The 23,693-nt window shown below is 41.5% G+C and overlaps 2 protein-coding genes across 2 annotated transcripts; both read left to right on the top strand.

Moving 5' to 3' along the window:
- Positions 1-1,057: 1,057 nt before the first annotated feature.
- LOC118556121 (centromere protein F-like) lies at positions 1,058-16,951 on the top strand. The gene is made up of 11 exons (XM_036132442.1): positions 1,058-1,269; positions 2,868-2,993; positions 3,095-3,223; positions 6,397-6,519; positions 7,299-7,434; positions 9,435-10,699; positions 12,634-13,428; positions 14,537-14,859; positions 14,943-15,036; positions 16,734-16,759; positions 16,873-16,951. Exons 1-11 carry the CDS (start codon positions 1,165-1,167, stop codon positions 16,949-16,951), a joined length of 3,201 nt encoding a protein of 1,066 aa, XP_035988335.1. The 5' UTR covers positions 1,058-1,164.
- Positions 16,751-20,789, top strand: LOC118560897 (centromere protein F-like). Its single transcript, XM_036132447.1, has 3 exons — positions 16,751-17,298; positions 18,008-18,137; positions 19,835-20,789. Exons 1-2 carry the CDS (start codon positions 16,965-16,967, stop codon positions 18,121-18,123), a joined length of 450 nt encoding a protein of 149 aa, XP_035988340.1. The 5' UTR covers positions 16,751-16,964; the 3' UTR covers positions 18,124-18,137; positions 19,835-20,789.
- The last annotated feature ends 2,904 nt before the right edge of the window (positions 20,790-23,693 follow it).

Raw genomic sequence — 23,693 nt, 5'->3', positions numbered from 1 at the left:
TTCTCTTCTCCAAGGGACCTAATGGTTTGTTTCAGTCTGGACCTGTCCTGTTTTGTGTGACAGTTTTGTCAGGAAGTCCGGTCCTCGCTGGGCCTTCTTCTGAACAGCGTCCATGTATGAACACCATCTCAGGTCCTGATAGACGGTACTGGCAGTGATCCTCAGTAGGCGGTGTTGTTGAGGATGTTGAGGGGAAGGCAGTTTGGGAGCGAGTAATCTATATTCTGACTCGTCATTGTACTGGATGAGACCAATACCCGGTGTCACCTGCAGGCCCCCGTAGTTTGGCAGACGGGTCCAATGTGGAGCAGTCACAGGTGCTAATACAAGGCTTTAATGCTGCAAAAGATCGATTAATCTGTGATTAATCTGTCTAATGTCATGGGCTGGATGGAGACGGTTCCTGCTGATGTTGGTGCTGAAATCGTAAACCAGTTGGACCTTTGCTGGGGCCAAAAATCCTTGATCTGAATGTCCTTATTTGTTGGACTATGGCCCAATGTGTAGGATGCATGCTGTGAGATTATTAAGGCACAAATTTGCAGTCCCTGTGCTGCATAGAAAATTCCTAGTTTATTTCTCATCCATCCATCCATCCTTCTTTACATCCACTTTTCAGTCCATGCAGTTCTATGTCTATGTTTAAACTATTGTACCTGAAGCCTCGTCTTATTTCCAATGAATTCATTATAAACTTTTGTTTGTATAGTTTGAAAACAGGCCAAAATGTCTGTGAGTCTAATGCGCCAGCAGGATGCGATAATCTTTCATAAAAACTTTGTATGCAACCAGAGTGAGCTACTGACGTATAAATGAAATAAAGTAAAATAACGTGGCTATGCACCTTTAAGAGGTAGAAGATTTAGCCATGAAAATGTGCAGAGGAACCGTATGGGTTTAGCGTGTTTGTCCACATTATTTCTACTAATTCAAACTGTTGTATTCCTCTCTTTGCAATTGCTTAAAACTATGTTTTATGGGTCCTTCAGCTATAGAGGTTTAAAAACAATAACCAGTTGTTTTTACATCCAAGACGACCTTATTAAAAGCAGGCTGTGTTTTGTGGATCCCGCAGCATCATCATCAGAACTGCAGAGTCGTATCTCGGCTCTGGAGGAGCAGCTGTCTGAGAAGGCTGGGCAGCTGAAGTCCATCCAGAACGAAATGGGCCTGATGAAGAAGGAGCTCGCTGCTAAAGAACTGGTCCTGCAGAAAACCCGGGACGAGGTCACTGTGGCGCACACGAGGATGGCCCAGGACAAAGAACGGGTAAAAATGGCCGCTCCGCTCCTACGGCTGCGTACGTCTTATTAACGCAGCCTGGCAGAGCTACGCTTCGTGTTTTAAATCCTTTTTAAAGGCAGGTCTTTACAGCAGGCTGTTTGGTGGCTTCACAGGAAGTTTTACTGTTATACTAAAGACTTTTTTGTTAGTTTAGATTTTATTTAATTGTATTTTGTTTATGTAGAAGTTTTAGTACTTGCCTCTAATGTTTTTAGCCTAATGCTGTTTTTGCTTTTTTTGTCTTCTTCATCTTTGATGAATTTCTTGTCTCTGTTCTGGATGGTTCATTATTTATTTATTACAGTATTTAATTATTTGATACACTTCTTTTCTCTCTGCCCTGTTTGTGGAGGGCAAAAAATGTATGTTTTTTTGATAGTTTGATTTCTCCACATTGCAATTTAGAGAGATAAAAAGATTAAACATGACAATAACAATTTCATAAATGTGTGGCAATCAGTCTGAGCAATTACCTTTTTATCTTTTTCATAGTGTCCTGTCTGGCAGTGTGGCAACAAGGATTTTTGTCTTAATGCCAGAAAGAGCCCAACTGATTTTACTTATCAAGCGGAGCCGTATCGCTGTCGCCATATTGCCCCGCTTGATTTATACATGTAAATAACTTTATTATAATTTATGCAGGGAATATTTCATGTTATATGGACACTAAAACAAGAAGGTAGAAGAGAAAAAAAGAGAAAAGCTGAAAGAGAAAGAGCCTTTAGCTCTTTAGCTTTAACAGTCTTGTTTTATTCGTCTAAATAGCTGGAATCTTTCGAATATTCAAAACCCACTGGGTAAAATAAGGGCTTGGTTTGGGATTAGGTTAAATTTAGGGCTTGATTTGGGATTAGGTTAAATTTAGGGCTTGATTTGGGATTAGGTTAAATTTAGGGTTTGATTTGGGATTAGGTTAAATTAAGGGCTTGATTTGGGATTAGGTTAAATTAAATTTAGGTCTTGATTTGGGATTAGGTTAAATTAAGTTTAGGGCTTGATTTGGGATTAGGTTAAATTTAGGGCTTGATTTGGGATTAGGTTAAATTTAGGGCTTGATTTGGGATTAAGTTAAATTAAGGGCTTGGTTTGGGATTAGGTTAAATTAAGGTCTTGATTTGGGATTAGGTTAAATTTATTTTAGGGCTTGATTTGGGATTAGGTTAAATTAGGGGCTTGATTTGGGATTTGGTTAAGTTAAGGGCTTGACTTGGGGTTTTGTTAAGTTAAGGGCTTGACTTGGGGTTTTGTTAAGTTAAGGGCTTGTCATAACAAAGACATTTTAAACAATGTCAACTTTGCTTTACTAGTGTCATAATTTACCGAATGACAATGAATGACAACAGTCCTAAACATTCATAAGGAGTCATTAATGTTCATTACAGGTGTTATGTCATGTTTATGACAGTGTAATGTCAGTCTTATGTACACCCCTTCAAATAAAGTGTTACCGAGTTTTTACACCGAATGCCCTCCAGAAAAAGAGGCCGACTTACCCCGCTGCTCCACTGAGAGGATGGTTTGACTATATGAACCTTTGAAATAAGTGAGCAATGAAATAATAAAAAATGTTTGTATAATTCCAGGCGTCGGAAACGGAGCACAAACTGAAACAACTGCAAGAGGAGCTTAAGTGCCAGAGGCAGAACGCAGAGAGCAGCCGGCTTCAGCACCAGCAGCGCACCAAGGAGCTGGAGAAAGCGCACCAGAGGGTCAGACAAGACGCCTACGGGAGAAAGAGAAAGCGCTCAGGTCTCTCTCTCTCTGTCCCACGGCGCAGTTTCACACCTGGCTGTGTGTTTTTTGGCTTCAGGATTTAGCCGAGCTTCAGAAGGAGAGGCAGCGTGTGGAGAAGCAGCACCAGCAGGAGGTGAACAAGCTCAACCAGGAGCTGCAGCAGGCCAGGGCGCTCCACAACGCTCTGCAGGCCCAGGCTGACAAGGTGAAGACAAACATACACACCTGCAGCATGATGCACATCAACAACATGAGCCGCTCCTCTGAAATAAAAGATCTGTTACGCTAAGGTCCGGATCAACAGTGGAGACTCTGTTCATCCGTCGTTTCAGCTATTTCCTTTCAGCCTTTCCACCCGTTGCCCTTTCTTCACCAAATCTTCTTTCCTTCTTCTTGAACTTGTGCAGTTGTTTGTTTATTTGTACTGAAGATCAAGAATATATAACTTTTTTCTTCTCCCAAACTTTCTTCTTGGCTTGTTTTCCTGCCTTTCTCTCTTTCACTCTCTTGCTTTGTGTATTTTTGTTCCCCCTCGTCCTGCCCCCCCCCCACTCCGCTTCGTCCTCCTTTCCTCTCCTCTCCTCTCGGTTTGCCCCCAGTGGAAAAGCTTAATCGGCAAAGGTAACATCTGTGCGACTGTGACTGAATGTGCTTCGGTTTTCAAATTGTTATTTAAACCCATAACCTTTAGTAGCTTTGTGTGAAATGGACTGGATGAAACGTTATAGGTTTAAAGTTTTGGGTTTTTTCCTTGTTCTTAACACAAGATTTGTTGGTCAGGTTTATAAAAGAAAAAAAAAAACAGGCTCTTTAGTGACTGTTTTACCAAAGTCAGCTGCAGTCAAGTGTGATTAATAGTGTTATAGCGAGTAGATTTTAACGTTTTGTTTGCACACGTGTTGGAGTTCGACTTTGGACAAAACCCAACAGAGAGAGCCTGCTTGGATAATTTTATAGTATCTGATTTTATTAGGGATTAAACTTTGATTTTATGCAGCAATCTGGCTAGCAACGCTCCTTTTTATGCAGCAGCTATGCTCAGAGCTTTGCAAATGCTTTGCATTAAAATGAGAAAAGTCAAATGTCTGGGATTCCTCTGATATCTGATTCCCTCGTTTCAATGGCTCTGTTAAAGTAGAGTTGGTCCAGAAAGCCTCAGAAAAAAAAGTCTCCACTGCTGTCTGTTGAATTTACAAACTTCTAAATGTAATTTCACAGCTTATTAGATACTAATACTGTATAACGGACAGCTGTGAAATGAATCTTTGAGCAGTAACATTGTTTTCTCTTGTGCTTTTCTGCCTTTTCCTGTTTAGTTAGTTCTTTACTGCACTAATTGAAATGTTCAGCATGACAACAGCAGAGCATGATATGAGAATAACACATAAACTAGAGCAAAACTAACAATATTAAGATTATTTACGGCAGTCTGATTGCTGATAGTGGATTAGTTCGATACGGAAGGTCATATAGTGCAAAAGTCTTGAGCTGTCCTTCATTTATTTCTATTTTTCTTCCCAGGAGCCAGATTAATTTGTTATTCTTTCAATAACTTGCCAAATCGTCTTGGTCAGTTGTTATCCATTTCTTTACAAATATATTCTTTTTATTAATATTCAGTCCTAACACTTTAAAAAAAAATCTGCATATCTTTGCATGATCTGACGTTTCTCCCTTTAAGAAATGGTTTTGAAACTGAATAAGTGAAGAACAAAAAAAAACAGTTATAAATCAGAAAGCTATTTAAAGCAAGAGGAAGATTGTCACGAAGGGAAGTAGGAAAAAATGCATCATCCTTCATAGTCTAATCCCTCTGCTCATCACTCTTTAGATCAATTGCTTATTGTTATTTGAAATACTTTCCATAGATTCAGCTAAAGACTTGGAAACAAACTGGTACTTTTTGACAGGTTTTAAGTAACTTGATGCATGAAGATCCAATTTAATTAACTTTTTCGATACGTGTTATTTGTTGACATTAAACAGGTTCATACTTTGACTTTAAGAGCCTTTTTAGGCCTGAATGCTGAAAATGAGTGGAAAGGTTTCCAAAGAACAAAATAAAACCTGCTGAAAGCTAGAAGAGCTGACGATTAAAGCTACAATAAAGTGAGCAGAAGTTCTGGCTCAAGGCTTTTGCACAGCTAGTACTAGAAAAGTGTTTCTGCATATAAATGCAAGCCACTGTGTAAAATCTTATGTTAGAACTGCTGAAGTCTCTTCCAGAGGTATTGTTTCCCCTTGAACTTTCCCCAGATGTTTTCACGTTAAATCCATAAACTTCAATGTGTTTTATTGGGATTTTATGTGACAGAGCAGCATAAAGTTGCGTATAATCATGAAGTGCAAGAAAAAGGATTCATGGGCTTCAGCATTGTTCAAAATAAAAGCCTGATTTGCATTTGCATTAAGCCGCCGCTGAGTTAGCGCTTCGTAGAAGCTTGTTTTGTTGCAGATAAAGCTCTTCAAGTCTTTCGAAGTAGGTCTCGCTCATATTTGTAGATCTGCCGGCATTTTTTCCCTTTTTTGCCAGGAAAACAGTTCACTTTGAGTCAGATTGAATAAAGAGCATCTTTGAACATCAATTTTCTTTTCATAGACTCTCAGTTGGATTTAGGTCTGGACTTTGACTAGGCCACTTGAACTCATGGGTATCCTTTAATAAGATAGATAGATAGATAGATAGATAGATAGATAGATAGATAGATAGATAGATAGATAGATAGATAGATAGATAGATAGATAGATAGATAGATAGATAGATAGATAGATATCTTTATTGTCATTTTGTATACACAAAGTACGTACAGAATGAAATTTAATTTGCTTACAGCTCGAAAAGAATCACTCCAAAGTAGCCCTGGCTGAATATCTCCAGCGGTCGTGCTGCTGGAAGGTGATCCTCCGCTCTAGTCTCAAGCCTTTTATTCCAGGGTTGGTCTGAATGTAGCTCCATCCATCTTCCCATGAACTCTGAGCTGCTTTCCTGTCCCTGCTGAAGAAAAAAACATCCCCATCATCCCCTCTATAGGTCCTTTTAAGAGACCAGATTTTTATACTCAAAAACAATTTGAAAATCATTTATTCTCTTCTAATCATTTCAGAGTTCTGCACTAGTTTGTTCTGGTCCATCACATAAAATCCAAATAAAATACAATGAAGTTGTTATCTGCTCAAAGGGAATGAATCCTTGCACGGTTTATTATGCTTGGTATCACGGCTCGCTGTTTCCTGCTCTCATCCTGATGAACACACCTAAAATAAGAGCCTTTTCTTAGTTTCAGTTGATCTCTTATCTTTTTTTTTCTTTCACAAATCAGTCTTTGAAGTGCAGTCGGTGTATCCTCCAGCTAACGGCTCCTTTCTTATCGCCACCAGCTGTCCCTGCAGAAGCAGGCGCTGGACAAAGAGCTGGAGGCTCTGAAAGAGAAGCTGAAGTGGACCGAGGGGCAGCTGAAGGAGAGCCAGAAGAAAGAGGCGCAGACCCAAGCCAAACTAACGGTAACGCAGGGAGGAACAAAGCTGTGGTCCAAAGTCTTGTCTGCCTGCATCTGCGCCGGTTAATTATTCATTAGCTAAGCGATGCATTTACTGTGGTCTTTTAAACATGTCAGCCTGGTCGCTGGACTGGAGGTGAAGCAAGAATGAATTATAGGAGAACCCCGGCCTCTTCTCTCATCGTGCTCAGAAATGTTTTAGCATTTGAAAAGATTTATTAGAATCCAACAAATCGTTTATTATTTAACATATAAGTAAAATAAAAAAGACAGATTTTCAAATTATAGCAGCAAAACTAGTGATTTTGTGTGGTAAGCTGCTGAAGGTGCCCACACAGTGCAAACAAAGTGTAGCTTCTGACTGTGTACCAGCGTGACACATTTACTACCTGTGCTACCTCCTGTAACTTGTTTGTTCAGGTTTTTTTTGTTCTTGTGAAACTGTGCTTGGTGTAGCTCCCAGTGTTTTTGGCTCTTACGCTGCATTTTCTTATCTGCGAAGCGTCCATGAACACGTAGAACTGTGTAGTTATCGTTAGTTTTAACATCAATCTCTAGAGACACGACGTCTTGTTTTAGAGGAGCTAATTTATTCATTAAGAAGAGAAATTTACTCAAATTCTTTACTTAAACACCTGTTAGATTTTAAGGGTTCATATAGTCAAATCTCCTCTTTGAATATTTCATGCCCTCTCTATAGAGTCTGCAGGTTGATTAGTTTGCCTGGAGCTAATCTGCCTCCTTTGTCTTTTTTTTTTGTTTTGTTTCCAACCCACGGTTTAGGAAGCGGTGCGTGAGGCGGAGGGTGTGGCAGTAAATCTGGAGCAAAGCAGGAAGAGAGAGCGAGCTCTGGAGGAGGAGGGGAGGAGACTGCAGGAGGAGCAAGCTGACACCCTGCGTCTCCTCAAAGAACTGCAGGGTGAGGAGTGTAAAGTTCACAGCGTGGCCGTTCATACGCTGACTTTGTGTTTAGGAGGTCAGGAGCAGGTCTGATTGATGCGGTGACTTACAAAAGTATTCCTAGCCACAAACGTCTGGGTTTTTTATTCAGGTTTTTATCATAGATCAACTTAAAATGGTTCAAATCTGTGTGGCGTAAGGAAAATAATAGGTGGCTTGCAGTCTTGTTACAAAGAAAAGTAGAAAATTGTCTCACATTTGTATTCAGCTGTCTTTATTTCAATACTCAGTTGCAGCAAATTACCCTTGGAAGTCATTGTTTTGTGTACAAGAACCAGGTTTGTTTGATTTAATCCCTGCTTAAATCCAGCTGTTCTGTAGAGGCCTCTTAGGTTTGTTAGCAAGCTTTAGTGAGCAGACAGCATCATGATTAGATTAGATTAGATTAGATTCAACTTTATTGTCATTACACAGGTACAAGGCAATGAAATGCATATTAGGTCTAACCAGAAGTGCAATAGCAGCAAGTGCAGGATAAACAATGGTTCCATATGTACAGGACATGGGTTTTAACTGAATAAATATAGAGATGTATACTATTATAGACAGAATTTTACTGATCGATTTGTTCTATGAATATAATATATAGATAACTAGTATTGTGAACTAATGAAGACCAAGGAGCACAGCAGATGGGTCAGGGCGAAAGTTATCACGACCTTTAAAGCCGGGTTAGGATGTAAAGAATATCTCAAGGTTTGAACGCTTCCTAAAAGCCCCGCTTAGTTCATCAACTGGGAATAGAAAGAGTACGGCAGATCTGCCGAGACACGGTTTTTAGTAGGGATAGGGAAACTGCAGAGTGGACGGTAAGACCGAAAGAGAAGCGGTAAGATGCTGCAAAAGACTTAAGATCAGGGCTGAGGTTCACCTCTCATCTTACCTGATGGTATGGCTGGTGGAGACAAACCCCAAAAGTCTTCCTGCCGCTGCAGCCAAAGGTGTGACTCAAGGAGAATAAAATTAACACGCACACCCCGCTTTTGTGATACTCTTTGTAAAAAAAAAAAAAACTTGTTTGTGTGTACCAGTGGTCCTCAGTTCTGGTCCTCGAGTGTCCTGCAACTTATTTGTTACTCTGCTTCAACACCTGAGTGAAATATTCAGGTCATTAGCAGGACTCTGGGACGTAATTCAGCCGCTTGATTCAGGCGCGTTGGACCAGGGACACCTAAAATCTGCAGGACCTCCGAGGACCAGAACTGAGGACCACCGGTCTATACCGTAAAATCCCAATAAATCACGTTGATGTTTGTGGTTTTAATTTGTCAGATGGAGTCAAATTAAAACCTCTTCCAATACTACTGGGAGGTTCAGTGTTTTATTGTATTCCTGTTGTTAGTCAATAAATCACAGAATGGCTTAGAACCTAAATACATTACAGACTTGTTATCAGTGTATCAACCCTCCAGACCACTCAGGTCTTCTGGCTGCAGCTTACTCTATATACCTAGAACCAGAACTAAACAAGGAGAAGCAGCATTCAGTTCCTATGCTCCACTTATCTGAAACAAACTTCCAGAAAACTGTAAAAGTGCGGAAAGCCTGAGTTCCTTTAAATCAAGATTAAAAACACATTTGTTTAAGATTGCCTTTGACTGTTCCAGTTAAACTGTTTTAATGTTTTTAATGTTCTTCTTTGTTTCTACATTCTATCTCTACTTGCCTTTATTCTATTTTCTATCTACATTTTATTCCTACTTGCTTTTATTTTGCTATATTTTAATCATGTAAAGCACTTTGCATTGTCTTTGCATTGAATTGTACTATATAACTAAATTTGCCTTGCCTTAATCCCCTAAACATTTCTGAGACCACAAACAATTTAGCGATAAATAATGTTCACCAGCCGTGACTCCAGCACTAAAGTGGCGATCCCAGCATAAACTACTTCATTTGACGCCTGGTTTACGTTCCCAAAATAAAGAAAAACTTTCTTTTTTCGTTTCGTTACCTCAGAACAAAAAGCAGCATCTGCTCCTCAGCCCGCCACGTTCGGACCCGTCGGACCGGGTCTCGCCTCTCAGTCTCCCTTTGCTCAGACTCCTCGAGCAGCCGCCCACAGCAGGAGGCCCGCAGCCTCCCAGGCGGAGCAGAACAGGGACGGGAGCAGGGCGGAGATCGCAGCAGCGTATCCTTCTGGCAGGGAGCCTGGAGAGGGAATCGACGCCGAGCAGATCACGCTCAACATCGCCAACGCCGAGCGTTCACAGAAAGCGGGGCGAGGAGGAAGCGATAAGGAGCGAGAGGACAGGAGAAACGCCCCCTTCAGCACATCGACAGATGTTGAAAACGCACCTGTGGGGAGTCCGAAGATTTCTCAGGAAAACGCACAGCTTCCTAAGACCGATCAACCCGCTTCATCTGAGGAGCTCAAGAGGGAGAACGACCTCCTGCGCTCGGAGCTCCGCGATGTCCGCGAAGAACTCCAGAGACGGCTGGAGGACCTGGAGGCGCAGCGACGGGCCGAGACGGAAGCGAGGACGCGTCTCAAGCAGCTCAGCCGCAAGCACTCCACCCAGGCAGCGGAGAGGGAGGAGAGGGAAAAAGACCTGAAGGCCAAGCTGGAAAACGAGAAGGCCGAGAGCGAGAGGCTGAGGAGGACCGTCGCCGCTCTGGAGGCAGAGATGAAGAGCAGCAGAGAGGAGACGCAGGAGGAGGAGAACAGTACCGCACGAAACGACAGAGAGGTTGAGCTGGTTGAGCTGAACATCCAGCTGAAACATCAGCTGGCGACGGTGAAAGCTCAGCTGGCCTTAGAGCGAGAGGAGCGGGAGAGGGAGGAGGAGGAGGAGGAGAGGAAGCGAACGACAAACACAGATGCAGACGTAAACACGGAGCTGAGCCTGAAACTCGCAGAGATCATGGCAGACGCTGAGGAGCTGAAGCACGGAGGAGGAGGAGAAGAAGACTCGGCAGGAGACGAGGAACTCTCCACGGTCAGCAGCCTCCTGTCTTCACCAGAGGAGCACGCACTCTTCTGCGAGTCCGCCAACCAGCGCAACGCTCTCCTGTCCGCAGAAACGCCGCGCATCCTCCCTCCCAGCGGTCCAACACCCGGACAAACCTCAGAGCAGACGGGGCCTCCTTCCCCAGACCTCCAGCGGGATCAGCTCGCCTCCTCTGAGCTCAGAGCAACACTGGAGGTCCTGCAGAAAAAGTGCACCAAGGAGTCAGAGCGGGCTAAAAAGTACAAAGAGAAATTTGAGGCCCTGCAGATCCAGGTAAATAACCATGGTCTTGAATAAAATACAGAAAGAAAGTCTTATTTTGTATTAATAATCTTATCAGGGTTGTTTTTTCAGATCTCGGTTTTTATTCCCCTCCTTCTTTATGTTGCTGGGTTCAGAAAGGAGTGGCATCACATTCGTTCATTGGGGCGTTATTAGAGAAATCAGGAGCCCTCCACAATTTAAATAAAGAACTTTATTTTCTAGATCTGTGTAAATTTAGTAAAAAGAAACAAAGTATGGATAAATATCCTGACTTCTCCATCCATTCATCCAACCTTTGTCCAGCCGTCCACCCAGGCGACCAATTCATGTCGCAGTTAAGTTCAAAGGTGAAAAGAATCGTACAGTAAAATAAAAATAGCTTGACATTTTATCAGGGAAATTGTGAAATAAAATATAATAATAAGGGTTTAAAACCCTGTAGTTAACGGAGCACAAACTCCTGATTATCTTCTAGTTTTTATCTGTTTTTGTCAACAATTAAGAACTAAAACAATTATTTTGGTGGAAGTTAATTAATTAAACTCTGTACAAATGCCATAGAGTCCAGAGTGTTTGATCAGATTATTCACATTTACTCCAGTTATCTTCGTAGACTACCTTACTTTTAAGGTGAAGGTTTTGTTTAGGGCTTAATGATTTTGGAAAATAATCTAATTGCGATTTTTTTTTTTTCTTAATATTGCGATTTAGTGCAATTTTTTTCCCCAGTTTAATTTATCATGTCTTTTTAAACATATACAAACAACAAATCAATTTGTTTCCTCGCCATGCGGATTACTTGCTAAAAAACCCACAGCATCTAAACTCGAAGCAGTAATGATTGCGTTCTGCCTACGAAATATTTCAACCAAAATTACAATTTTGACTTTTCTATGCATTAACCACAAGCAACAAAAATGGCCTCTAAATAAAGATGTTTGTAAACAAGGACCATTTAAAACAAGAACTTTTAATATTTCTATTGATCAGAATATTATTCAAGAGAACAGCTTTTAATTTATTTGGACATCAATCCTTGTTGAACATAAAGTGCAACCAAGAAACAAGTCTATGTATTAAAGGCATACTATGGAACATTTTTCAGTTAATTAATGTGTTCCATACCGTTTTGGATGATTAAATGAGTCATTTCAGGTCGAACAAAGGTTTTCTCGGCCGCCCTGGTGGTCTGTGGGGGAAATACCGCACTTGCAATTGCAAGAGCTCTCGGCCCGCACCCACAGAAGTCTCGCTTTACGGCGAGAACTCCATGTGTTTTTGCCCTGCCATTCACCGCCGCGGCCGCCTCGCCAAGATAGCGCTGCGGGAAGCTTGATGTTCATACCTTCACTGTGTTAGCCATTGTTTGTACTGCCGTTTTTTCCACTTTTTGTTGCGTTCGCCTGTCTGCTAAGCTCAAAACAACCGCGCCTGGCTTGACGGAGAAACCAGGAGAACAGCTGAGCATCTTTACGACAGTGCACTTTTACTTTCGCCCTCTGGGGGAGCCTCGCTAGAAAATCAACCCCGGTTGCATAGTATACCTTTAAACTGATTGACCAGTACTTAATGCTTTGTATGATTATATAAACTTTAAACCAAGTAATAAAATTAGATTATCTTACTGCTGCAACTGTCATTCCTTCCATGTGGAGGCAAACCCACTTTAAACATTTTACCGACACCTAAAGGATGCGTCTAACTCCCTAATTGTTACATAGCCAAAAATTTCAGACCTCTGCGATTTCCAAATCGCGATTATATTGAAAATGCGATTAATTGTTCAGCCGTAGTTTAGTTTATATATCATGTAGCCAAATAAACCGCCTCTCTGAGAAGACTATCCAGTAAATGTGTTTTTTAAACATAACATGCATCTCTGAATGGTTCAGAGAACAAAGTATGATGTGTTTAAGCTCTGCTGTTTTTTCCTGCCTTCACAGGTAACTCGTCAGACCAAGGAACTGACCACAGCCTTCGAGAAGCAGAGTCAACACATCTTAGGGCTTCTCGCTGAGCTGCAGGAGAAGGAGAGCGCCCTCTTGAGCCAGGGAGAGGAATTGATCCGATGCAAGCGAGAGTTGGATGTTCTGAAGGGAGAAAACGAGGGAGCGAAACAGACGTCGCCGACGACTGACGAGGAGACTGAAAAGAGAGAAAAGTTTGAGAAAGCAGAACTTCAGATTGAACGAGAGAACGAGGATATTGCTCCTCCTCCTCCCGCTTCAGACTCAACTGTTAAAAAAGGTACAGTTCATCCCCACGTTGAGGATTGTGGGGCTGAAATGCCTCGGCTGGTTGATCGCGAAGGTGCTGCAGTAACTTCTGCAGGAAAGCATCAAATCTCTGCAGAGAGTCCACGCGACTCCGTTTGTGAGGTGGAAGAGGATCCGTCCAGCCGACATGGAGAAGGAGTAGACACGTTTACAGAACTGCTTGCTCTGAGACAGGAAAACCAGCTGCTGAGGCAGAGGATGGAGGAGTCGGCCAACATGGACACCAGAGACCAAACGTCGCAGACCGACGGCGGGGATGAAGACACGGCTTCTGCCACGTGCGTTGGCGATCTACTGACGGTACGAAAGGACGCAGCGACAGACGAGCCGCTGCGAACTAACGGGACGACCAGGAGGGATGGTGAAGGTCAGGATTTGGAGAGAGAAAAAATCAGCAGCAGGACTGAGGAGGGAAGTGCTGAAGAAACGGCTGAGATTAAGATAAACCACCTGCAGCAGCAGGTACGAGCGTGAATTCAACACTTTTTACTCAACCTTTACTGTTTCCTCTTTTAATGGCCCGCAGTCCTGGGAGGCCGTGGTTGTTTTAATCTGAACATAAAAGCTGTAAAATAGTGTAACATAAACAATCCTCATCCCCAAAATACCATTTTGGCTGGAGGATTTTCTCCCTCTGCCTCCAAAAATGGCCCAAAGCAGAAGTCTGTCAGCTAAAAATCTTTTACAGGTAAGGTTGCCAGAAAGTCTTGAGCTGTAGAGGAGACTAAAATACAGATCAATCCTTTCCTAAAAGCTCCCCCCTGAAGCTTCGGGATTGTTTTAAATAAGTCTGACCTCCTTACCAGGGTCTGTTTTTACCTGGGCAGATGTTCATTAAGGTGTTAATACTGGTCCAGACAATAACATCATGGTTCCTGGTAAGAGTTCCCACAGTCAAAATGTTCCTAAACGTTACAAAACGAACAGTTTAAATTAGTAAAATATAGTTTTTGCTGGAGGGATTTCTCCCTCTGCCTCAACAGGTGGAAAAGTTAAAGTTACCAGTAAATGCACTGCAAGAACGGATCTAAAAATAAGTCAAATGGTCTTAAAGTTAGTGTATTTGTCCTTGATTTGAACAGGTAAATAAGATGATCTGCCAATGTAATGAGTATTTTCACCCCTAAAATAAGATAATTAGATACCCTGCACTTAACATAAAGTGATAGAGATGAATTGTTCCTATTTTAAGTGCAAAAATCTTATTCCATTGGCAAATCATCTTATTTATGTGCTCAAATCAAGGACAAATACACTAATTTTAAAGAACATTTTACTTATTTTTAGTTCCGTTTTGCAGTGTATGAGCTGAGGAGGAGCATTTATTGCCTTACAAAGCTGTTTTCTGTGGGAAATCTCTACCTTGTCATATGAGTTTTACACTGGTAGATCCAGTGGAAACACAATATGTTAATATTATTCCCTGAAATAGTTTCTGAGGTGGAGGTATGCCTCAAAATAAATGCTTTTGATGGTCCAAATGAGAGGAAATTAAACCTGGTGAGGATTTCATGTGATTTTTTGTTAAAGTGCTAATCATAACTTTATGCGACGTATCCACGTTGTCCAGCTGGAGGCGCTGCAGGGAAGAGTCAGGACTCTCACTGAGGAGACCCGGGTCCAGGCCCAGGAGCTCACGTTATGGAGACTGGCGTCCCAGCCGGCCTCTGCGGTTCAGCAGCTGCTCAGCGACGCAGACGGTGAGAGCGAGACGCTGCCGAGTCCGTCCCCGTCGACCCGGCAGCCGACGGAGGAGCCGGCCCAGAGCCGCGCTCAGACCGTCTGCAGCGCGGTTCAGAAGAGCCAGGATGTCGTTACGATCATCAGGGAGGACGAGTTCTCGCTCTGCTGCTCCTCCTCCAACAAACTGCAGGGTCGCATGCTGTTCTCCAGGTAGACCAACCGGCTCCTGCGCCCCCTGCAGACATCTTATACGGTTTGTAAAATTCACTTTTTTTTTTCTCTCTCACCTCCAGACTCCAGAACAGCAGCCTTGCTGAACCAAGGGGCCTCCGGTCGTCTAAAAAGGCTAACCAGGAACACACCCAGAACGCTGCCAGGTTTGACCAGGTGATTGTTCTAGTCATCTGTCGCTCACTGTGCCTCCTAAGATTATACGTACCTCTTGAACTTTAGTCACATCTTGTAATTTTGCAACCACAAACTTTAATGAGACTGACCAAAACACAGTAGCAGAACTGAAAGGATCCATGGTTCTCAACCTTTTTTCCAAATATAAGTCTAAAAAGCGTGCCTTGCCTCCTGAGTCAGCGCCTTGTAGAGCCAGCTACCTTTGCCAACACGGCCAGAAGTCTTCCTACCAGCTTTGCATGTGTAAAGGCCGACATTTCTGCCCGTTCTGCTTTGCAAAATAGCTGAAACCCAATCAGATTCTTAGTTTTACTCAGGCCTGGACTTTAACTAGGCCAGTTGAGCACATAAAAAGGCTTTGATCTAAACCAGGTGTGTCAAACTCATTTTTATATTGGGCCAGTTTGGCATCATGAAGTCATTAAAAGGGTCGGTTGCACCTGTGTAGACGACACGTTTGATTTCACAATTTCATTTCAGTTCACATAAACTTATGAATAACTTCACAATAACATAACACTAGCACCCTTAGGCCCAGTTTATAGAGTTTATCTGCAATAAAAAAGTTGATATTGGTGTGAGTTACACTTTAAACTCTCATCATTCTGCATCACTTTTTCTCTTTTTGGACATTTCTGAGTTGTTTTAATATGTTGTATGAAAACTGACCTCTAGTGGCAGGATGCTGTTACTGCACAGTAAAAAAAAAATCAACATTCGCTACAGGAGGCAAACCTTTGGCCACTTTATACACTTTAAAAGGATATATGCCTTTACGTTATGACATGATATGCCTTTTTTTTGGCTCTTGAGGACCAGATAAATTGCCTTGACGGGCCAGATTTGGCCCACCGGCCTTGAGTTTGATACGTGATCTAAACTATTTTATTGTAGCTGTATGCTTGGGGTCATCAAGCAGCTAGAAAGTAAATCTCTGCCCAATTATTAAGGTTTTCTTGCATGATTGCCTTGTGTTTAGCTCCATCCATCGTCCATTTCCATGATGAGGGGAAAGCATCAGCAGAGCACGATGCTGCCACCACCGCTTTCTCTGAGGTTTTGCCATATTTTGCATTAAAATATGCAGTTTTGAACTCTTGCAAATGTTTGCTTTCCCCAGATGTTACCGCAGTTGGTTGCACAGGATTTTTATTTGGGGGTATCAAAGAGCACAGGGGGTCAAGCGCATACTTAGCTGCACATTTCTAATCATTTGTGAAAAAGAAATGTTGAAATACAGTGAATCCCTTATCCCTGCACAGTTATGCTCTGCTTTGTGTTGTAATGTGACAAAATGTGAAAAACTGTAAAAGGTATGTATACTTTGTGCCAGGTTTGCATACCAGACTACTGGTTTTGCTAAGCAGGCTGCTTTAGGGACCCATTAAGTAGTGAAATTAAAGTTTTTCCTCTTAATTTGAAGATAATTTCCCAGCAGCTGTGTCATTTGGATCAAATTGTTAAACTAACAAATTAAACATTTAGAGATAAATGTAAGTGGAGTCCTAATTTAATCCTCAGCAGGTTATTAAGCATACAAATACCTCCTAATAGGAGAACACTTTTTTTTATATATGTATATTTTTCCAGGAAACGTTGAGCACATTTCCTATAAAGCATTTATATGTCGTCACTTCTTTTTCTTTTCTTTTTTTGTGTGTAATTGTGTGAAACAGGAATCTGAGAAAGAAAACCAGCCGCGGTCAGAAGGTTGTCCAGAACCAAACAAATTAAAGAGCGATGCTAAACCCATCCAAGTGTCGTCGCAGAAGATCGCTCAACACCCTGCAGCTAAAGACCACCTCCACTTCTCAGGGTCGAGTCCGACCAAAGTGGAAAACTGTTCTGCAGGAGCACGCGAGGCCAAATTGGACTCCTCCAGAGGAACCGGTGAATCCGGCGCACCCATGAACTCCACCGGCAGTAACATCAGGGTAGACGCTGTGAGTGTCGGGAGTCAAACTGAGGGCAGTTTGCTCCTCTGTGGAGCTTCTAGAGCGTCTGCCGCCACACAGACTGAGGCTGATGTAGACGACGAGGACGAATCGGTGGAATCTCCTCCGGTTTCTTCAGCCGAGAAGGCGGAAGCAGGCGACAAAATGTTGCTCTCAGGTTCGTTCCCCATCCCTGCTGATCCGGCTCGTCTCGCTGAAAGAATCCGCCGCAACCGGACGCAGCTGTCGGCCGCCTTCGACGATACGGAGTACGAGCCGTACGGCCTGCCCGAAGTTGTCATGAAAGGTGGGGTTCTTGAATATTCAGGTTGTTTTTCTCCTGACCACCACAGCAGCTTACCTGTAGACCAATCGCCTTGACTAGAAGAGCGGTAGCCCCACCCACTGGCTGTAATGGGCTCAGCTGACAGATAAAATAAATTCATAATGTCCTGCCATATGCACTAGGTCATATAATCATAATACTATAGATAAATTTTGAGATTTTTTCATGATTTAATATTCATTATTTCATGATCCCATTTATATATATTTATTGAAGGACTTATTTATTTATTTATTTATTTATTTATTTATTTATTGAACTGTGTCCACTTCTAGTTTTCCATGCAACTTGGATAAATTAAATAAAATAATTTCCCTCTGGGATTATTAAAGTATTTCTGATTCTGATTCTGATTTGACCTCAATGCTCTTTACTGCCCCCACGTGGCCAATGTCTTTATATGCATGGGTCGAGGAGGATTGAAGGTTTTTGGGTCCCAGAGCACTTTCAGCTACAAAATTTTTAAAAAAAAATGTCTTTCTTTTACTTAAATAGGACAAATTCTGCTCTGTTTAGAGATTTTCTTGCTATGTTACTGTTTTATCATAAACAGCAACTTCACGTCTGCCATTTTAATTTCTGCTCTGTCTTGTATTATGATTAACCTGCTTTTCTTATTTACTTTGTTTATGCTTTCTTCTTCTGCTGCTTCCTCTCGTCCTTCCTTCAGGTTTTGCTGACATCCCCACCGGCCCTTCATGCCCGTACATTGTGAGAAGAGGTTTGCTAGGAACAGTCCAACCTCTGTCTAAGAAAGAACAGCGAGAAGATGAGGAGACGGACTAAAGCGAAAACATCAGGTAGCGTGACGTAAATCTCTGACATTTTCTGTATTATTTTAGAGCTAAGCCTAAAACAAGCATCAATCCTGTTGATAGTTTTGATAATGCTCCACTTACTGGCACCCCAAATGATATACATAAAATTAAGTGTTGTTATTTAGTCTTTATTTTTTAAATTGATCAGAAAGTCAACCATCTTTTAGTTTTCCTGCCTCCTTCCAGTATTAATTTGATGCAACATTTAGGCCCATTTCTCCTCAACCACTCTTCAAAATGGGAAAGACAAGACAGTTGCTCGCCCATATCTACAGCTGCAGAAAAGATTTAAAAATGTAAGACAACTGAGGCAAACAATGGCTTAAAGCTGGAAATGAGTCATTAACATTTATCCAGAACAACATAAACATAATTCCCGCTGAAGCAAAATCCACCTACTTCCATTGCTATGACTCAACTCAAACTTTATTTATAAAGCACATTTAAAACAACCGGGGTTGACCAAAGTGCTGTACAGAAATCACAGTTGCAGAGCCTAAGATAAAAACTAAAAGCTAAAATACATAAACACAATGCAAACAAAAACAAAAAAACACACACACTTTATACATGACAGCTGTATAAAGATTTTTATTGGATTTCTGCAGATAATTAAAAAAAAACAGGAATATTAATGGTCCCAGGAATATCGTCTTTGTTGCTCAATGGGTTGTTTTTTTTCTGGCTGCAAACAGAAAAAAAAAATTTATTATTTCTTTATTTTCTGTAAATATGGGACCTTATTTTAAAGAATATACACATTCTTTTTCTTTAAACATGTGATGTTTTTGGTTTGTTTTAAAACCTAAGCAAATCTAACAAGATTTAAATATTTACAACAAAATAAAATTGTACTTAAAAGTAAATGTTTTAATGTAATGTGTTAATTTAAATTTTTATTCAAAAAGCTACTACTTTAGTTCTTTTATGAGGGCCGTGTCGGTTTGTGGCTCGAGACAAAATGTATATGATGCGGGTTGAGGGCAGAAATGGCTCTCTGGGTTGAAAAGGCCACTGGTGCCTGACCTAGACCTGAATCCTTTAGAAAACATGGGGGGGGGGGCAGAGGAGAGGACCCGGGACTGAAGACGGTCCATAGATCCTCCCTCGTTTCTTCATTCTCCATCCTGGTGAGATGTTCTAGGAGAACAACAGGTGCTGTCCTCTTGGCTGAAGAGGGTCAGACCAAGTATGAGCAGCAAGAAGGGCAACAAATGTGGCTCTGGTGATTTTCTTAAAACAATTATTTGTTAATGAAAGACGCCGCCAACACCACGCCCTGACCACACGCTCTCAGTCCAACCTTTTTGGAGAAAATGAAGCAGCTGTGGCTGCAGAAACAGGCGAAGGACTAAATATTGATCCGCTCTCATAGTTTTACTTCCTTCTTTCGGTTCATATAGACGTGCGTTTAGGCATCTGCTCAGGTACATATGCTCCAATGATGCTTGTTTGGGGTATTTATTAATCATCAGAACAAAACTAGACATATATATATATATATATATATATATATATATATATATATATATATATATATATATATATATATATATATATATATATATATATATATATATATATATACATATTTATATTTATATTTATATTTAAATACAGCATTTTATACACAAACTTCTGGTTCTGGATGAAATGAGAGTGTTTTGTCTTTTGGGCAGATCTAGCAGGAGGAAGCGGCCACTTTGGGAGGATTCCCTGTGAACCTGAATGATGGACGGTGGCCGTCGGCAGGGAGACGGTGAAACACCCACAGGAGCAGTTTTTAAAGCTGCAATAAGTTCTCCACCTCTGTGCGTCAGCTTGCTGGTAGCCGGGCCGGCGCTGACGAGCTGGACACCTCCGCCGTGGTTCTGAAGGGCTTTAATTGTTCCAGGTTTACCTTGAGGCTGCGCTGTTAATCCACACCCACCCGTATAATCAGACAGTGAGTTTGGGATTTAGTGATTTAGTTTGTTTCTGCTGCTTGAACCACTTTTCCAAAGACATGGTTTTGTTTTGTCCCGTCTCCGACCCGACTTGTGCGTCAGCGGGTCTCAGTTTACCTTCATTTAAACAGTCGGTGTGTTTCTGAACCGCCGCCTGTCGAGATAAGCTCCACTTGTTTTCCAGGAGACGGCCAACTGTGAAAACAGATTTCAAATGAACACATTTTAACTTCTTGGGTTGTTTTATTTTTAATTTATGGACACTTTATTGTTGGGGGGGGGGGGGCGTTTACAGAAGTGTGTGTGAAATAGCATTAGCTGTGAATATGAACATGTGTGTCCTCATCTGTTTGTATATGAGTGTGTGTGTTGGGTGAGCACACGCCTATGAGTCAGAGTAACCTGCGCTGGTTTCCGCTCCATGTATGGAGATGCACACCGAGCTCCTTCTCCCTTCCCTGTCCTGCTGCGCCTCCCTGTCCCACCCTGACAGACGCTCCAACACTCGTTGGTTTTAAGGCATCTTTAACAGAAACGACTCGTTAAAAGCTTCATTCGCAGGAAACCTGCAGAGTCCTGGAAAAACACACATTCTGGTTAATAGAGAGTGAAACCAGGTTATGGAAATTTATAAGACAAGTTTAACCTTTTTTTATTTATTTATTCCTGTTTTAATGGGCTGAGCTTTTAAAAAAAAAAAAAAAAAGACTTAAAAGGATTTCCTTTTTGAACAAGCATTTTCCACTGGTCTAAGTTTTTAGTTTATTGTATTTGACTCTGTGCTGTTTTTATTATCCTGTAGCACTTTGGGATCTTTTTTTAAATGAAAAGTGCTTTACAAATCAGATTACTTATTTTAATTATTATGAACGAGGGAAACCTGAGTGAACTTGAGGAAATTTTATCACGTTACAACCACAAACGTGGGGGTTTTATGCGATAGAGCAAAACGAAGAGGTTAAATCTGAGGCCTTTTTGCAAATAACTAGCTTTCTCCTCACGTTGGCTGTGTCTCCTGCTTGGCTTGTGGCTGACTTCAAACCAGACTCCGCTTTCAGATGATCTGTTATAAATGCCTTAGATCGTGTTTTGTACGTTTAAAATGGCTTTAGACTTTTCACAACTTCATCCCTGTATGTTCTTTGGTCTTTATGAGACGGTTTGTTCGCATAAACCTCAGATCTTCACAGACCTGCTGCCTTGTTAAAAATGTACATTTCAAACCCAATCTGTAACACTGGGTTTTTTTTTTTAAAGGTGTCAGAGTAAAGGGGTAAAGAGTTTTTGTTTTGTTAAACCACGTGTTGTTTTTGGCTGCAGCCGGGAGGTTCAGATCCCAGCCTGGGGGAGTGTGCAGGTTCTCCCTGTGCATGCGTGGGTTCTCTCTGGGTACTCCAGCTTCCTCCCACCGTCCAGAAACACGACCGCTGGGTTAACTGCTCTCTCTAAATTGCCTCTAGGTGTGAGTGCGTGCATGTTTATTTGTTCTTGGTGTCTCTGTGTTGCCCTGTGAGGGACAGGGCAGCAGTGTTGTAGTACTCGAGTCCGAGTCATTAGCTAAATTTAGAGACTCGTGACTTGACTTGGACTTGAGCACTGATGACTCGAACTTGGACTCGGACTCCTACATTCAGATCATTCTGACTCGGAAATTGAGAAAAAGACTTGACTTTTTTTTATATCATTAGGCTATAATTTTAATATGTCATTAGAATATTATTTGGTGTATGATTTTAATATCTAAATTATTAGTGCAATGGAATGTTACAATGGAACATGGACTCGACTTGATCAATAAGGACTCGACTCGGATCAATAGTGACTCGACTCGGACTCGACTCAGATTTTTTTTTAATGACTTGGACTTGACTCGGACTTGAACACTGGAGACTCGAACCTGGACTCGGACTCGAGGCATAGTGACTTGACTACAACACTGCAGGGCAGTGATCAGCAGGTATAGAAGATGGATGGATGGATGGATCGTTTTGCCTCCACTTAACAATTAGGTCCTTCTTATGTCTAAGTCATAAAATCCCAGTGAATTGCATAGATGTTTGTGGTTGCCGCATGGGAAAACGAGAAGAGAAATATTTTAGTGCACTGTTTCCTGTTACCACTTTTCTCATGACATTTGAAGGACAGACAGAAAAAGAATGACCGTCACACAATCGTTTTCTGTAAATTAGCTGTAAGCGTTTGGACTAAAGCAAGTCTCCAAAAGAAAAGAAAAAAAAATCTGTATTTTTATAAACGGAGAAAATGATGTCCCAACCTCGGCGTTTTGTCTCTGTTATGATCTAGTTTGGCTTTAAGTTTAATACGCTGCCAATCCAGAGTCTCAGTCTGACCGGTATGTTTCAGCGGAGACTTGTACGTCGTTGTTCAGATAAAAGCAACGTTGACGCCTCAGGAGGTCCTGCTGCCGTTAACCAAGCCGTTGTGCTCGTTGGTCTTTAAGCTGTTTTTTTCTCTGTAGGGTCAAATAGTGCCTTCAGCTTAGTGTTGGTATTTTAAAGGTTATGTTGAACTTAGCTACCAGCGCCACATCTATTATTTTTGTGATAAAACACACAAACTGAACTGTTATTGTTTCCAATTAATCATTTTTGTGCATTCCTGACCTGAGATGGGAAAGAAATTACTTTTAAACTGACTTGAGCTTCACAGCTTATCTTGATCTATAATGAGACCTGGCTTCAGTTAGTTGAACCCAATTATGATTTTAGAGTTACACGTTACGTTTTCTTTACAAAACCAATTTTAATCTAAGCGGCAAATAACAGAATCCGTTTTTCAGGACCTAAAAAATAAACCTTGTCTGATAAGCAGAAACCTATTCAGTTTTTTTTTTTAAATAAGATTTATTTGTTTCCTGATGTCCAGCTTCAGGCCTTCCGGTTGTTTTATGAGGTGCTCTGATAAAGTAATAAATGAAGGCGAAGCCGCAATACTATTACTGTTTGTATAGAAAGGGTCACCTGGTGTCCAGAGACCAATAAACAGCTTCATAGTTGCACTCAGGTGATGATGCACTGGCGGCTGCAGGCCTCTCGGTCCTGAAGCTGCATCATCCTCTCCTCTCTTAGCTGCAGGTTTCCAGATTAAACCTCTTTGATTTGCCCGTCTTAGTCTGATTCTCATCAACCTGAATCTCCTTCTACTCTGTTTTCTTCCATATATTGTTGTCTAGAGTATTTTTAAATGATCTTGAATGTTTCTAATTGTACATACGAGTGGTTTAGTTTTGTTTTGAGGTGGAACTAGTGAAGCTGCGTTTGAAATGGTTTTTTTTATTTCACGTTTTGTGTATTTTTATTTCATGTAAAAGTTGCCGTGCTCTCCTGTGGACCCCGGATATCTCTGGGATCTGTAGTCCTCTGGCTCTGCGGTGGGACGGTCTGAATCTGTTGCCTTCCTGTGGACACTTTAATGTGGATCCATCTTTGTTGTGTTTGCTGAAATAATAAAACATTTGCTCCTCTTGCTAACTTGTTTTTCTTTAAGCACTTTCCGGTCCGATCGCTCACTCTGTGCCCTTTTTTTCTAAAACGTAAAATCTTTGCTGTTGTCGGTTTGGTTTCACATGAAA

Source organism: Fundulus heteroclitus, unplaced genomic scaffold, assembly GCF_011125445.2.
Source record: "Fundulus heteroclitus isolate FHET01 unplaced genomic scaffold, MU-UCD_Fhet_4.1 scaffold_51, whole genome shotgun sequence".
NCBI classification, from domain to species: domain Eukaryota; kingdom Metazoa; phylum Chordata; class Actinopteri; order Cyprinodontiformes; family Fundulidae; genus Fundulus; species Fundulus heteroclitus.
Note: the sequence above shows the minus strand (reverse complement) of the source record. Positions and strands in the feature narration are given on the sequence as shown.